Source organism: Pygocentrus nattereri, chromosome 12, assembly GCF_015220715.1.
Source record: "Pygocentrus nattereri isolate fPygNat1 chromosome 12, fPygNat1.pri, whole genome shotgun sequence".
Taxonomy (NCBI): Eukaryota; Metazoa; Chordata; class Actinopteri; order Characiformes; family Serrasalmidae; genus Pygocentrus; species Pygocentrus nattereri.
In genome coordinates this window covers 32,970,221-32,985,892 of record NC_051222.1, presented here as the reverse complement: position 1 = coordinate 32,985,892, position 15,672 = coordinate 32,970,221, and the positions used below count along the sequence as shown (strand labels likewise).

At 40.4% G+C, this 15,672-nt stretch overlaps 1 protein-coding gene across 2 annotated transcripts in view; it reads right to left on the bottom strand.

Annotated features, from left to right (window-relative positions):
- Window positions 1-293: 293 nt before the first annotated feature.
- The window catches only part of LOC108442227 (adhesion G protein-coupled receptor E3-like), a 29,121-nt gene continuing 13,742 nt past the window's right edge, over window positions 294-15,672 (bottom strand). The window contains exons 7-18 of one of the 2 annotated variants that reach the window (XM_017722172.2): window positions 15,616-15,659; window positions 15,455-15,532; window positions 15,096-15,279; window positions 14,853-14,972; window positions 14,217-14,386; window positions 13,517-13,675; window positions 7,613-7,822; window positions 6,335-6,567; window positions 4,642-4,708; window positions 4,374-4,465; window positions 3,453-3,615; window positions 294-1,538 (exon numbers count right to left, since the gene is read on the bottom strand). In XM_017722172.2, the coding sequence (XP_017577661.2) occupies window positions 1,425-1,538; window positions 3,453-3,615; window positions 4,374-4,465; window positions 4,642-4,708; window positions 6,335-6,567; window positions 7,613-7,822; window positions 13,517-13,675; window positions 14,217-14,386; window positions 14,853-14,972; window positions 15,096-15,279; window positions 15,455-15,532; window positions 15,616-15,659 (1,634 nt within the window). In that variant the 3' untranslated portion in view covers window positions 294-1,424. The remainder of the gene's footprint in view (window positions 1,539-3,452; window positions 3,616-4,373; window positions 4,466-4,641; window positions 4,709-6,334; window positions 6,568-7,612; window positions 7,823-13,516; window positions 13,676-14,216; window positions 14,387-14,852; window positions 14,973-15,095; window positions 15,280-15,454; window positions 15,533-15,615; window positions 15,660-15,672) is intronic. The other variant, XM_017722173.2, reaches the window with a different exon arrangement.

Here is a 15,672-nt window from a genome sequence, read left to right as displayed (position 1 = left end):
CTCATTACAGACTGGTTTAAAGCTGAAACTGATTACAGTGTCACAACACTAGTGGCATAATTGCTAGATAAATGTTAGGACAGCTGGCAGATACAGTGTAAGTAATGATTTAATGTAAGTTATTACATACTTAAAAAAATAAATAAGTAAATTGCTGTTCCAGTCTGGTTACAAACATGAATGTAATTATGTTATTACCCTTGTGTAATTACATGAGAGAGAAAAGGCTGTTACAGCTATTAAGATACACTTGTGTAATTACATGAGGAAAAACTCAAGTTTATAGAATTGTGTAATTACATATGATTTATTTCTGAAATCCATCAATGACAGTGACTTAATTATTAGTAGTAACATTGTCATTTCATATGTTATTCACATGTAACTACACTGTTTTTAGAGACACTAATTATGAAGTGGGGCCAAACATTTTAATGTATTTTTGAATGCTGTGTATTGTTAATACAATAAACCAGTCTTGAATCTTAAATCTTCATTACAAACCCAAAGCATTGGGCTGTCAAAGATCAAAGCTTAAAGCTGTCCATTTGATGGACACAGTCTTTGTGGTCTACCAGGTCATGCACAGTTGTTAAGAGTCCCATTTTCTCTGTAGCTTTTCAAATTTAATAAATCTGTCTTTATGTATTTTCCATTTTCCTTCTTCATGCAAATGCATTTGTCTTATATCCTCCTTAGAAAAATCTCCTATCGAAGTGCCTTTCATAAGTACATGGACAATCAAAGCTGATGAAAGTGATAAAATGCCTTTGCTTGATTTGAATGTTTACATCATTTCGACGTTAATAAAATATATCACATCAACTCAATTCCTGCCAGTAACAAATAAATGAAACAAAAACCTTCTGAGAATTCTTGCAAGTATTAATTACATTTGTAAGCTGTATAGTTTGTCTTTGTCGTGCAAAGTGAGCTACACATGCAGCAAAGGATTGTTTGCAGAGGAGTCGTTAATATAAAAGGTTATCTCATTGATAGCTTTTATCATAGGATCCCCACCTTTTTGATTTCCCCACCATTTACTTGGATTCAGATGTGCTGCGCCATTCATACAGTGCAATATTATTCATTATTCACTAACAGAATAAGTCATAGACAGGCGTGAAGCATCTTAAACAAATCCCATATTCAGAAAACTCAAATTAACCAACAGAGTAATAAATGTGTGAAATTGCATAAAAAATAAAATATGCTGTATTTGCAGTTGTAACACAACATAAAATACAGTGTAACATTAAATCAGTGCCCGTGAAAATAGAAGATTTTTACATATGATGCAACTTTACATAATCTTTGCATAAGAATCATTTTATTTTTAGAGAAAGTGTGTAGAAGTGCTTCAACTTTAAACCGATCCAACACTGAATTAGTATTATAAGCTTGAAAGCTTTAAAGCTATGCATTTAACTGGTGTGTAGATCTGTACTTCCTCCGTGTGTGGTGTGGGCTTCAGTGATGGTGGTTGGAGAGAAATTAGACTGAAAACCACCCAGCAGCTTCCTGTACTCTTGCCTTACCTGGAAATAGACATCAGACAGTGTCAGACAGTGTGTACAAAAACAGGACAAAATGAGATCAAATGAGCATTGAGTGATGCTTTATTTTCAGTGGTCCTTTTAGATAAACAAATACTCAATGGACTCAGTAACACATCAAAAAACATGAAGGTTAAGATTAGGTTTTGGGTTGAGATTAAGGTTAAGGTTAGGCTTAGGTTAGAGAAATGAAGACACTGAACAGTAGATTCATTAACAGATAATTAAGCGTATTAACAGCAATCATTTTTAGTTCTTATGTTGTTTATTTATGTGAGTAAACACACTTATCAGCTCAGTAGCAGTGTGATAAGCAGCAGTTAGTACCCAGTGAATGAGTAAATAAGCTGTGATCTAATAAACTATACTACTAGCTAATTGTGTACTGGATGAATAAGTACAAAATACTTACTTAGTAACTATTGCTTATTAAACATTTAATTGATATATAAATTAGGCCTGTTTAATTGCTTATTAGCATATAATTATCAATTGATTTGTGATAGATAATTATAAGTGTTACCAAGTACTATATTACTGTTTTGGGTAAAATGATTGCAAGAACCAAAACAGTCTGAAATGGAAACTGAAACTGAAACACCTTATATGTTGTAGCGACTAAGCAGATAAATGAAATTTGATACATTTGCAACATTTGATAGTTGAAGAATTTTTGGAGTGACAGAGTGTTAAGTAAGAAGACACCATACATTTCATTGCAATGCCACACATTTTAGCCGGAAAATGCTTTGGAGTCACCTCGAAGTATATGGTTCTTATGCAAAAAACTAATTTATATATAGTGAGAGCACCTGAAGGCTGCAGACTTTACAGCACTCTTACATCCCACAGTCTTAGTTGCAGTGATGTATATATTTTCAGGTTCTAAACAACTTTCAGTTCTGAGGTCAAAATTCTATTTCGTTTTGAACAATTTGTATCGTAAGTTGTGCAGAGCTCTGTGCAGATTGGTTCAGCTGTGCTAACAGTTCTACAGCAGAGCTTCTTCACTGCATGCCACGCTGCCATCTAACTAATGAAAACAGCAAAAGCAGAGGTCTTCAAATCCAGACCTTGAATTCAGTTTACGGTCCTGGATTTTGTAATCTGTGCCTTTGAGTTTAAAAGCTTTTCAGAGAAAAAGATGGTATACTTTATCTGGATGGGCCCCTATAGATGCTCTACAGATACTTCAATCATTAACAAACCTTCTGGTGATGTTTAGTTGATTCTCAACAACATTATGATTAGGGTTAGGGTTAGGAGTAGGTGTAGGTTTTGCCTTGAGATTAGGGTTAGTGTTAGATTTAGGGTTAGCGACAGATTTAATAAACTCACACGGGACTTGAGGTTCAGTTGCATTTAATAGATATTTAGTTGAATGTTGCTTAAAGATATACTGAGCATTTGCAAAACACCTACAGTGGACCATTCAAATTAAGTATTTGAGCATGTCCATGGCATAAGGATAAGCCACGCCCCTCTCCACCCACTTTACTCTCATAAGATAATCCTCATTCCTCCACCTACTATATTTGGATAGAATAATAAATGTATACTAATGAAAGTTATTTTCCTAAAACTATAAAGTCAATTCACCAATAGCAACTATTTTTTGAGAGTATATGTGAGTAAATTGCAGTCAAGATGCATGAATATATCTGAAGGTCACAGTAGTTTACTGGTAGGATATGTGGAGCAGTGAGATGGTCTGTCGTCTAGAGGCTGGAATCACCTGCTTTGCAGTTAAAAACTCAATATGTAAGTTCTGCCTCACTGATGTCTTTACAAAAGACACAACTGTGCAGAGCCCATAAGGCCACTTTGTGCTTTGGACAGAGTTCTTTCTCTATTTTCTGTGGTGTAGGTGTGGTATCTAATCCAGAGGTGGCTGACCTCTTTACTGAGGACACAGTGGATGATGAAGATGAAGGTGCCTTGCTGAGAGATGAAGATCAAGAAGATAATCTCCAGAGCCTTACTGTCAGCAGTGAAGAACCCCAGAATCCACGGGCAGCCGAGGATGACAAACTGGGCCATGGTTTTAAAGAAAACAGTCCTACAGAGAGAGAGAGAGAGATAGAGAGAGAAAGAGAGAGAGAGAGCTGCATAAATGGGCGTTTTGGTCTTTGAGCCATTCTGCATTGTTGGTGTCTGTTTGGACTACAAGTTTTACAAAGCTTTAACATTTCAGAGTAGATATGCATCATAATCATCGTTGCATTATAACCCATTTATAATGTGAGTATCAAACCGACTATTTTACTGACTGTTCATTATTAACAGTATTGAATTAAATAAGGTATTTTTATGAAATCTAAAGAAATTATTGCTGTATTGCTGATAAATAATGTTTGCTGTGAAATAAATTCCTCAAGATCTCAAAAAAAGGAAATAATTTACCCAATATCACAGGAAAACATAGTACATAAAATATGTCAATCCATGACCTTTCTTTAGTATTTGAAATGTAATATTTTCTGTTAGTGCTGTGTAATATCAAATGACACAAAGTTTGTTTGTGTAGGTAAACATATTTTGGATCAAGTGTCAAAGTCACAAAGTTAAGCAAGTTATTAATGTTTACAGACATTTAAAGTATGCCAGCTAACTAATTACAGAAATCGATAGGTTTGAAGTAAAACTTGACCACTTTTATAATCTCAGCTAGACTTAAATCTACATGACATCTACCTGTAACATCACAATGGATAATGAAGATAATCTTGCACAATATTCATAACTCAAAACTAAATGCTTATGGTACAGACGAATAAAAAGGCACCCTAACATGATAGAATGTGTGATGCATGTTACCTGGTTTGTTTTATCTGTGAAACGTTACTGTTCAGGCGAACCAGAGAATATCCCAGACTGATAGCAATCAAACTGAAGAGGATTATGTTGGACTGCAAATGTAAGGAAAACCAGGTTAGGGTTAGATTTAACAGCAGATATGTTAGTAAGCAGTAAAGCATGTATTGGGGACTATCCAAAAAAAAAGGGTGGAAGGAGTCTTGAACAAATGCTCTCTGATTTAGGTCCCTGAACCTTGAGTGTGATGGGTCATTCTACCAGCACTTACTGCAATGATGAAAGAAACAGGACCCAGAAAGCTCCAGATGAAGTTTTTGTCCCTCTTAAGCCAGCATCTATAGAGAGGGAAAAAGGTTTATGTTTTATGTATGTACGTGTGTTTAAATGCAGATATTTTTTTACTTTCACTCATGTACATTTTTGGCTCCACACTTCCACTTTTAATTTTGATACTTAGAAGTATACAGAGTTGTGATGTAATAGAACACAAATACTGGCAAAACATATTCAGGATAAGGAAGTATTCAGAATACAGTTACCTTTTTCATCTTTAGGAAAATTTTAGACTACTTACTTACTAAATTACACACACACACACACACACACACACACACACAAACACACACACACACACATATTCATCATGAAATTTACAGACAATATAGAAGTCAACAGGCATTTTCAAATTATGTCAAAAACTGAGAAATAGCAACAGTGGAGATACAAGGTTATGTTATTATATCTGCAGCAATATAATCTTTTAAAAACACCACCAATGCTTGTTTATTAACCCTTCTTACATACTAAGATTCACTGTTCAGGAACTACAGAGACTTCGGTGCAAACTATTCAAACTATTCTTAGACCACAGAAGTGTATAATAAAACTTTGGGCACACAGGCCTTTAACTATTCAAATAGGGTTTAACTATTTTAACATCCCAGAATTTTTACATATTAAGGCTTATTATTCAATAACTACAGGGACTTCGGTAAAAACTGGTTGAGCTATTCTAAGGTTATAGTAATAAAACTTTGGGCTCACTGGCTGGCCCATGGCCTGTTAAGGGGTTAAACACCCACTCTAAAGAAGAAGTCAAAAAATTGCTTCTTTACAAACAGTGAAGTTCCTGCTAAAGTCTGAGTAGACTGAACAATCACTGTGATGAGTCAATTATTAATCTGAGTATTAGTACACTCTTTAGAAGGTTGACTGAGCTGAACAATCTCCTCAGTTTTGGTGTTGTCCCGGTCTTGGGCATGTGTTAACCCACTTCATGGTCAAATTAGCAAAAACGTGACTGGGATGTGGCAAATTGTTGGCTTAGGTAATGGAAGGGCTATGGAATTATGGGAGTAGCAGTGGACTGAAGCAGACAAAATATTGTTGCGAATTTTGCAATCTTTTTTTTTGTATTCATTCTGAATATATTACTTTTTTATGTATTATAATGGAACTGACATGCAACCCTCTGGCTCTGAGAACTACTCAGACTCCATCTCTCAGAACCCTCTGGGGTATCACATGACTCCTGACCCCTCTGCTCGCTCCAATCATCAATCTCAGTCTCCTGAGTACTGATGTGTTTCACTTGTGACTAATTAGTGCTAAGCCTAAAAGCTTAGGCTTCTAGAGTTAGTCATTGTGAAGTATTGTATCTTTTCATGGAGCTACTGAGTGTTTATATCGTTGTCATTCCTGATTCTGATCATTTTGCCTGTTTTTTGACGTTGCCTTTTTGCCTCTCCCTCTTGCCATTTGTTATGTTTGTCTTTTTGTACTGTGTCTTTTTTGGATTTGATCTATGCCTGTGCACTGACTATGACTCTGGATTCTGATTCAAACAGTAAAGCCTCTTTTTGCCTTTTTACCCGCGGGCGACTGAATAATTCTGTCACATTACAGGAATACTATTAACAGCACTGCTGAATATTGAAATCAGTATTGTCCTCCACACTCACTGTTCACTGCCATATCCTTGAGGTACCACTCCAGCAGACACGCCCACCACAAACAGAGCGACTATGTACCCAACCACAGTTAAAAGCTTCCATTTAAGCAACTCCTTCTGCTTTGATTTGGGACGTGACAGGTTCTTTACAGCGATGAAGAGCATCAGTGCCTCAATGAACATCCACACAAAAGCAGAGAGGAAGAGGAAGTGCAGAACACCTGCCATCACCGCACACGCCAACTGTAGAAAAAGAGAGTTTAATACAGAAATGCTGTTAGAACTGCAGCTTTACACTATTACTATTACAACATATTACTGTATCCTTAATTTTCATTGTCCACTACAGATGTGTTGTTGATACTGCTTTGTCTTTAATGTACTACACATCTATTAAATTCACCTTTCCTTAAGTGTATAGACTATTTCTGAAGGCACTGGTGTCACCTATGCCAATGCTTCAACCATATGAGGATACAAAACTGTATACATATCAGTTAGAATATATCAATCGCAAAAAAAATGGACCAGCCCCTCCTTAGTTGATGGCAATGGCGAAATCTCAAACTGGACCACGAGCCCTTCGAGTACAGCTCGGCTTGACCCGCCATCCTTCAACGTGCACAGAAGACAAGCGTCGAGAATGTTCTCCGTATTGGCACGAAAGTGGTGGAACAAACTCCCACTAACTGTCCAAACATCAGAGTCTCTCACAGTCTTCAAATGCAGACTGAAGACCGTCTCTTTATACGGCGTTTAAATTAGCACTGAATTAATTATTGATCGTCATGTATTGTACTGCACTTATGTAATGTATTGCACTGTTCTGTGTTCAACTGTTCCTTTTCTCTGGGTATCTAGAGTGACCTTTTGTATCTCTCAGTATCTGAGCTCAGGACTGTCTTTCTCTAGCCTACTGGTAACTAGCAAAGATACTTTCTCTAGATAGACAAAGCACTTTTTGTAAGTCGCTCTGGATAAAAGCGTCTGCTACATGCTGTAAATGTAAATGTACTGTAAGTGTAGGATACTCAGGTCATGTCTTGGAATTGTGAACTTTTTTCATACAATTATAAATGTTTTATATAGTTTTGAAGAACAACAACACTTTACAAATACATTGGAACCCAACCTATTATTCTGAATAATCATTAAAACCAGATTTCATCACTAGATTATCTGTAAATAATGACGATCTTTACAAGGACTATTAATCACAGGCATTCACCTGATGAGGCTATAAATAGGTAATAACCTCTTGACATTGTGTGTAGGTAATGACACTCACCTTAAGAGGCTGTAAGTATTTGTACCGCAGTAATATTTGTGTGAGCAGGAAGAAAAAGTGGGCCAACAACAGGCTTATACACAGATTGATCCGGGCCATGTTGAACACTCTTGGGTTCCTTCGACAGAGGGCAAAGGTCAACAGAGCCAAGACCAGGAACACCAGTCCCAGTGCCTCGGCCACCATGCTGAGCACTTCCAAATGGGCATTCTGAAATTAATATTCAATATGAGATTATACAGTAATAGACATGTATATCTGATATCATATCTACCCAATAACTATAGCAATGTACTTTCCTACATATATGCATTTGAGAATCACATTGAAAATCAGTTACAAGGCAGCAATACTGAAAAAGACTCAATAAAACAGACAGCTCAGTGTGTCAATAACACAAAAATGCTCATGTGCAATAACTTCAGGAGGGTAATAACATGATAAAAACACTTCTCTGAAGTGTCTGTCTGAGGTGAGGAGCTCAAACAGGTGTTTCTTCTTTAAGAAGAAATTTCTTCATAAGAATGGTTTGTGAATAAGGTCCAATGTTACTGAAAATAAACACTGTTTGTTAGGACTGATATTGCAAGATCAAACTGTTTGGTGTTTACAGATGGCCTGTTCACTATCCTGGTCAGTAAAAGGACAGATGTACAAATAATCACAGTGGAATGTGTGATCACCCTCCACCAGACTTGAAAATGAAATGAAATTGTGAAAAATGAATTCACATCAAAAGTAACTTCTTGGTTCTTCTGTATGCAGAAACAGTGGTAGACTTACTGATTCAGACACCTAGGAATGTTTTCGCAGTGCAGTACAGTTAAATGCAATCTGTGATTACATATTTTCTTGCCCTTTCTACCAAACTGTACTGTACTGTACTTGAGTAACCAAGTGGTGGAAGTGGCATATCAGCCCAAACCAGGGGTGACAGAACCTTTCTCACTGGGGTATCAAGTGTGCTCATCCAGTGGTCCACTGTCCTGCATGTTGTAGTGTTTTACTGATCTCATTTGCTCAGTAGTCTAACTAAAATGCAGGTTATGATTTAAGAATTTTTGAAAATTTTGATATTAATTAAAGGCTGATGCCATTCCAAAAGTGACACTATTTATACTGTGCTCTCCAGCTGCTTCTCATTGATAACTGGCCTACTTGTATTTGAGTTCCTATTTTAAATTTGTTTGTGGCCTGTGAGCTTTTTCAACGCCTTGCATTGAATGTTGAGGCAAATGTTTGACTAGGATTTGAGCCGAGACAGTTTTCACTGCAGTAGGGGAGTTTGACTGGGCCATGAGCTGAGACAGTTTTCACTGCAGTAGGGGAGTTTGACTAGGCCATGAGCTGAGACAGTTTTCACTGCAGTAGGGGAGTTTGACTGGGCCATGAGCTGAGACAGTTTTCACTGCAGTAGGGGAGTTTGACTAGGCCATGAGCTGAGACAGTTTTCACTGCAGTAGGGGAGTTTGACTAGGCCTTGAGCTGAGACAGTTTTCACTGCAGTAGGGGAGTTTGACTAGGCCATGAGCTGAGACAGTTTTCACTGCAGTAGAGGAGTTTGACTAGGCCTTGAGCTGAGACAGTTTTCACTGCAGTAGAGGAGTTTGACTGGGCCATGAGCTGAGACAGTTTTCACTGCAGTAGGGGAGTTTGACTAGGCCATGAGCTGAGACAGTTTTCACTGCAGTAGGGGAGTTTGACTAGGCCATGAGCTGAGACAGTTTTCACTGCAGTAGAGGAGTTTGACTGGGCCATGAGCTGAGACAGTTTTCACTGCAGTAGGGGAGTTTGACTAGGCCATGAGCTGAGACAGTTTTCACTGCAGTAGGGGAGTTTGACTAGGCCTTGAGCTGAGACAGTTTTCACTGCAGTAGGGGACTTTGACTAGGCCATGAGCTGAGACAGTTTTCACTGCAGTAGGGGACTTTGACTAGGCCATGAGCTGAGACAGTTTTCACTGCAGTAGGGGAGTTTGACTAGGCCATGAGCTGAGACAGTTTTCACTGCAGTAGAGGAGTTTGACTGGGCCATGAGCTGAGACAGTTTTCACTGCAGTAGGGGAGTTTGACTAGGCCATGAGCTGAGACAGTTTTCACTGCAGTAGGGGAGTTTGACCAGGCCATGAGCTGAGACAGTTTTCACTGCAGTAGGGGAGTTTGACCAGGCCATGAGCTGAGACAGTTTTCACTGCAGTAGGGGAGTTTGACTAGGCCTTGAGCTGAGACAGTTTTCACTGCAGTAGGGGACTTTGACTAGGCCATGAGCTGAGACAGTTTTCACTGCAGTAGGGGACTTTGACTGGGCCATGAGCTGAGACAGTTTTCACTGCAGTAGGGGAGTTTGACTGGGCCATGAGCTGAGACAGTTTTCACTGCAGTAGAGGAGTTTGACTGGGCCATGAGCTGAGACAGTTTTCACTGCAGTAGGGGAGTTTGACTAGGCCATGAGCTGAGACAGTTTTCACTGCAGTAGAGGAGTTTGACTAGGCCTTGAGCTGAGACAGTTTTCACTGCAGTAGAGGAGTTTGACTGGGCCATGAGCTGAGACAGTTTTCACTGCAGTAGGGGAGTTTGACTAGGCCATGAGCTGAGACAGTTTTCACTGCAGTAGGGGAGTTTGACTAGGCCATGAGCTGAGACAGTTTTCACTGCAGTAGAGGAGTTTGACTGGGCCATGAGCTGAGACAGTTTTCACTGCAGTAGGGGAGTTTGACTAGGCCATGAGCTGAGACAGTTTTCACTGCAGTAGGGGAGTTTGTCTAGGCCTTGAGCTGAGACAGTTTTCACTGCAGTAGAGGAGTTTGACTGGGCCATGAGCTGAGACAGTTTTCACTGCAGTAGGGGAGTTTGACTAGGCCATGAGCTGAGACAGTTTTCACTGCAGTAGGGGAGTTTGACTAGGCCTTGAGCTGAGACAGTTTTCACTGCAGTAGAGGAGTTTGACTGGGCCATGAGCTGAGACAGTTTTCACTGCAGTAGGGGAGTTTGACTAGGCCATGAGCTGAGACAGTTTTCACTGCAGTAGGGGAGTTTGACCAGGCCATGAGCTGAGACAGTTTTCACTGCAGTAGGGGAGTTTGACTAGGCCATGAGCTGAGACAGTTTTCACTGCAGTAGGGGAGTTTGACTAGGCCTTGAGCTGAGACAGTTTTCACTGCAGTAGGGGAGTTTGACTAGGCCATGAGCTGAGACAGTTTTCACTGCAGTAGGGGACTTTGACTAGGCCATGAGCTGAGACAGTTTTCACTGCAGTAGGGGAGTTTGACTAGGCCATGAGCTGAGACAGTTTTCACTGCAGTAGGGGAGTTTGACTAGGCCATGAGCTGAGACAGTTTTCACTGCAGTAGAGGAGTTTGACTGGGCCATGAGCTGAGACAGTTTTCACTGCAGTAGGGGAGTTTGACTAGGCCATGAGCTGAGACAGTTTTCACTGCAGTAGAGGAGTTTGACTAGGCCTTGAGCTGAGACAGTTTTCACTGCAGTAGAGGAGTTTGACTGGGCCATGAGCTGAGACAGTTTTCACTGCAGTAGAGGAGTTTGACTAGGCCTTGAGCTGAGACAGTTTTCACTGCAGTAGAGGAGTTTGACTGGGCCATGAGCTGAGACAGTTTTCACTGCAGTAGGGGAGTTTGACTAGGCCATGAGCTGAGACAGTTTTCACTGCAGTAGAGGAGTTTGACTAGGCCATGAGCTGAGACAGTTTTCACTGCAGTAGAGGAGTTTGACTAGGCCTTGAGCTGAGACAGTTTTCACTGCAGTAGGGGAGTTTGACCAGGCCATGAGCTGAGACAGTTTTCACTGCAGTAGGGGAGTTTGACTAGGCCATGAGCTGAGACAGTTTTCACTGCAGTAGGGGAGTTTGACTAGGCCTTGAGCTGAGACAGTTTTCACTGCAGTAGGGGACTTTGACTAGGCCATGAGCTGAGACAGTTTTCACTGCAGTAGGGGACTTTGACTAGGCCATGAGCTGAGACAGTTTTCACTGCAGTAGGGGAGTTTGACTAGGCCATGAGCTGAGACAGTTTTCACTGCAGTAGAGGAGTTTGACTGGGCCATGAGCTGAGACAGTTTTCACTGCAGTAGGGGAGTTTGACTAGGCCATGAGCTGAGACAGTTTTCACTGCAGTAGAGGAGTTTGACTAGGCCTTGAGCTGAGACAGTTTTCACTGCAGTAGAGGAGTTTGACTGGGCCATGAGCTGAGACAGTTTTCACTGCAGTAGGGGAGTTTGACTAGGCCATGAGCTGAGACAGTTTTCACTGCAGTAGGGGAGTTTGACTAGGCCATGAGCTGAGACAGTTTTCACTGCAGTAGAGGAGTTTGACTGGGCCATGAGCTGAGACAGTTTTCACTGCAGTAGGGGAGTTTGACTAGGCCATGAGCTGAGACAGTTTTCACTGCAGTAGGGGAGTTTGACTAGGCCTTGAGCTGAGACAGTTTTCACTGCAGTAGGGGACTTTGACTAGGCCATGAGCTGAGACAGTTTTCACTGCAGTAGGGGACTTTGACTAGGCCATGAGCTGAGACAGTTTTCACTGCAGTAGGGGAGTTTGACTAGGCCATGAGCTGAGACAGTTTTCACTGCAGTAGAGGAGTTTGACTGGGCCATGAGCTGAGACAGTTTTCACTGCAGTAGAGGAGTTTGACTAGGCCTTGAGCTGAGACAGTTTTCACTGCAGTAGGGGAGTTTGACCAGGCCATGAGCTGAGACAGTTTTCACTGCAGTAGGGGAGTTTGACCAGGCCATGAGCTGAGACAGTTTTCACTGCAGTAGGGGAGTTTGTCTAGGCCATGAGCTGAGACAGTTTTCACTGCAGTAAGGGAGTTTGTCTAGGCCTTGAGCTGAGACAGTTTTCACTGCAGTAGAGGAGTTTGACTGGGCCATGAGCTGAGACAGTTTTCACTGCAGTAGGGGAGTTTGACTAGGCCTTGAGCTGAGACAGTTTTCACTGCAGTAGGGGAGTTTGACTAGGTCATGAGGTTAGACAGTTTTCACTGCAGTAGGGGAGTTTGACTAGGCCTTGAGCTGAGACAGTTTTCACTGCAGTAGGGGAGTTTGACCAGGCCATGAGCTGAGACAGTTTTCACTGCAGTAGGGGAGTTTGACTAGGCCTTGAGCTGACACAGTTTTCACTGCAGTAGGGGAGTTTGACTAGGTCATGAGGTGAGACAGTTTTCACTGCAGTAGAGGAGTTTGACTAGGCCTTGAGCTGAGACAGTTTTCACTGCAGTAGGGGAGTTTGACTAGGCCATGAGCTGAGACAGTTTTCACTGCAGTAGGGGAGTTTGACCAGGCCATGAGCTGAGACAGTTTTCACTGCAGTAGGGGAGTTTGACTAGGCCATGAGCTGAGACAGTTTTCACTGCAGTAGGGGAGTTTGACTAGGCCTTGAGCTGAGACAGTTTTCACTGCAGTAGGGGACTTTGACTAGGCCATGAGCTGAGACAGTTTTCACTGCAGTAGGGGACTTTGACTAGGCCATGAGCTGAGACAGTTTTCACTGCAGTAGGGGAGTTTGACTAGGCCATGAGCTGAGACAGTTTTCACTGCAGTAGAGGAGTTTGACTGGGCCATGAGCTGAGACAGTTTTCACTGCAGTAGGGGAGTTTGACTAGGCCATGAGCTGAGACAGTTTTCACTGCAGTAGAGGAGTTTGACTAGGCCTTGAGCTGAGACAGTTTTCACTGCAGTAGAGGAGTTTGACTGGGCCATGAGCTGAGACAGTTTTCACTGCAGTAGGGGAGTTTGACTAGGCCATGAGCTGAGACAGTTTTCACTGCAGTAGGGGAGTTTGACCAGGCCATGAGCTGAGACATTTTTCACTGCAGTAGGGGAGTTTGACTAGGCCATGAGTTTTGCTCAGATGTATTGCCCATGAAAAGGTTAAATCAGGTCTGTTTACCTCAGATGGTTTGGTCTGCATGATGAGAGCGAAGGTTGACAGGTGATCACAGGAGCAGACAGAATGAGTGCTGTTGGTCTCTATTAGTGTACAGCCGTCTGTGACCCAGTCAGTTTCTTTCCAGTAGACACAGGAGGGGGTACCACTGGTTTCCAACTCCTGAACATGGGATGAAAAAAAAAAGTTTACATGCAAAACTTTTACAATTGCTTTTTGCTAAAATGGCTAAAATAAATAGTTTCAAGAATTGTATCTTATTTTTAGGCATATTATTAGTTTTTTAAAGGTAGATCTAAGGGGCACTATGTTATTCATTAAAGCTGGGTGAGATTAAAATGTAGACTAATTTACTGGATTTGAGGAAAAATAACATATAAAGTATGCCATTACTTTTGGTCACATGTTACATACAACTGTGTAATACACATGTGTCAATGATGTTATGTCCTGTAAAGCACACATTTCCACACCAACAGAATGAAATACCTAGATTTGATATCTTCAGTCTAGATTTTGTTCATTCCATCTATCTATCTATCTATCTATCTATCTATCTATCTATCTATCTATCTATCTATCTATCTATCTATCTATCTACACACACATTATATATGTTTACATGAATGTTTTTTACAGTATCTTGCTCTATGACCTGCTATATGTTGCCATCAGTCCATCTAAACAGAAGTGAGTAACTCACTGCAGTGTGCTTCAGGGTGAAGTTGACTGGTTTGGTGAGTCTTGTGTTTCTGGTTCTGGGGAGCGTGGCTGAAACCACAGTGGATAGAAGTTTCATTGTGCTGATAGTTGTACTGAACAGGCTGGAATTCGACATGTTGGTGTAGCTCATGAACGCTACAGCTGCGTACCCTGAAACACACATTAAACACCACACAATAATTGTACCACAATTTCTTTCATTGTGTTTATCTATTTATTTATTTATTTATTTAGCTAACACTGGAGCTACAATGTGAGAAATCTTAGTCCACCTATTCTGTCCCACTTCGTGGCTCAAGTGTCTTTAATAACTATGTAGTTACACATAAATAACATATGCAACAACAATGTAACTGCTGATGACTTGGTCGTTTATGTTATTACCCTTGTGTAATCACAAGAGATTGAATAGGCTATTATAAGTATTAAGACACCTGTGTAATTACTTGTGACTAAATCATTAGTAGTTGTATTGTTGCTGCATGTGTCTTTCACATGTAACTACACAGTTATTAGAGACAGGTGGTCTTAATGCTATGGAAAGGACAAAAAGAACTGTTTCAAATGAATATAATAATAATAATAATAATAATAATAATAATAATAGTGATCATACCTTGATTCATCTTGTTTTTAGAAATCCCAATGAGATCAATATCCATTTTAGCATCTGCTGTGTCAAGCTGAGGGATTTCCATCAAGGAACAACTTGGTCCAACTTCAAAAACACGAGCCTCTGAAGGAGAAACATAATGTAGGTAAGTGGGATTATCTCCAAATATGTAGTGTTCTGATAATTATTATGAAAGTGTAAGTAAAGCTTTCACAATACATTGCATGCCTAAGTGGTTGTGGTTACCTATAGTTTCAAGGGAGATGCTAATAGAAGAGTTGGTCTCTACTTTCCTCACCAAAGTAGACATCAGTTTGTCTGTGGCTCTCAGTATGCTATTGAAAGAGGACACTAGTCCATCTTGGTTAGTTGTTGCGACAGGCTTACTGTGTTCTTGAGTAGTAAGGATCTCCAATGCGACCTCCACATCCTGTTCAACAATCAGAAGCTGAAGTTCATATACAAAAAAACATAAAAACTGCCATGCTATTTAGATAAGACATCAAGGTCATAAAATTGTTACAACAGTATTTATAGAGAGCAGTCAGAAGCATTCGAGCAATAGTTTACTGCTAAACTACCAATCAGGTTCAACATATACTTACTTTCTTTAATAACACTTCAGTAGTGATGTTGTCAATCTGATTCAGGAGGTTCTTTGTACACTCTTGGGTGGCATTAGCCTAAAAATAGAAAAGAATATAAACACTTTGGAGTCTGCACAGTTAGCTATGGCTTTGAGGAAGTCAATATGCTTCTCACTAACGTATCTCCAGACCTTGCAATCTTCAAGAACTGTGATATTCAGACCTGAAAAAGAGAG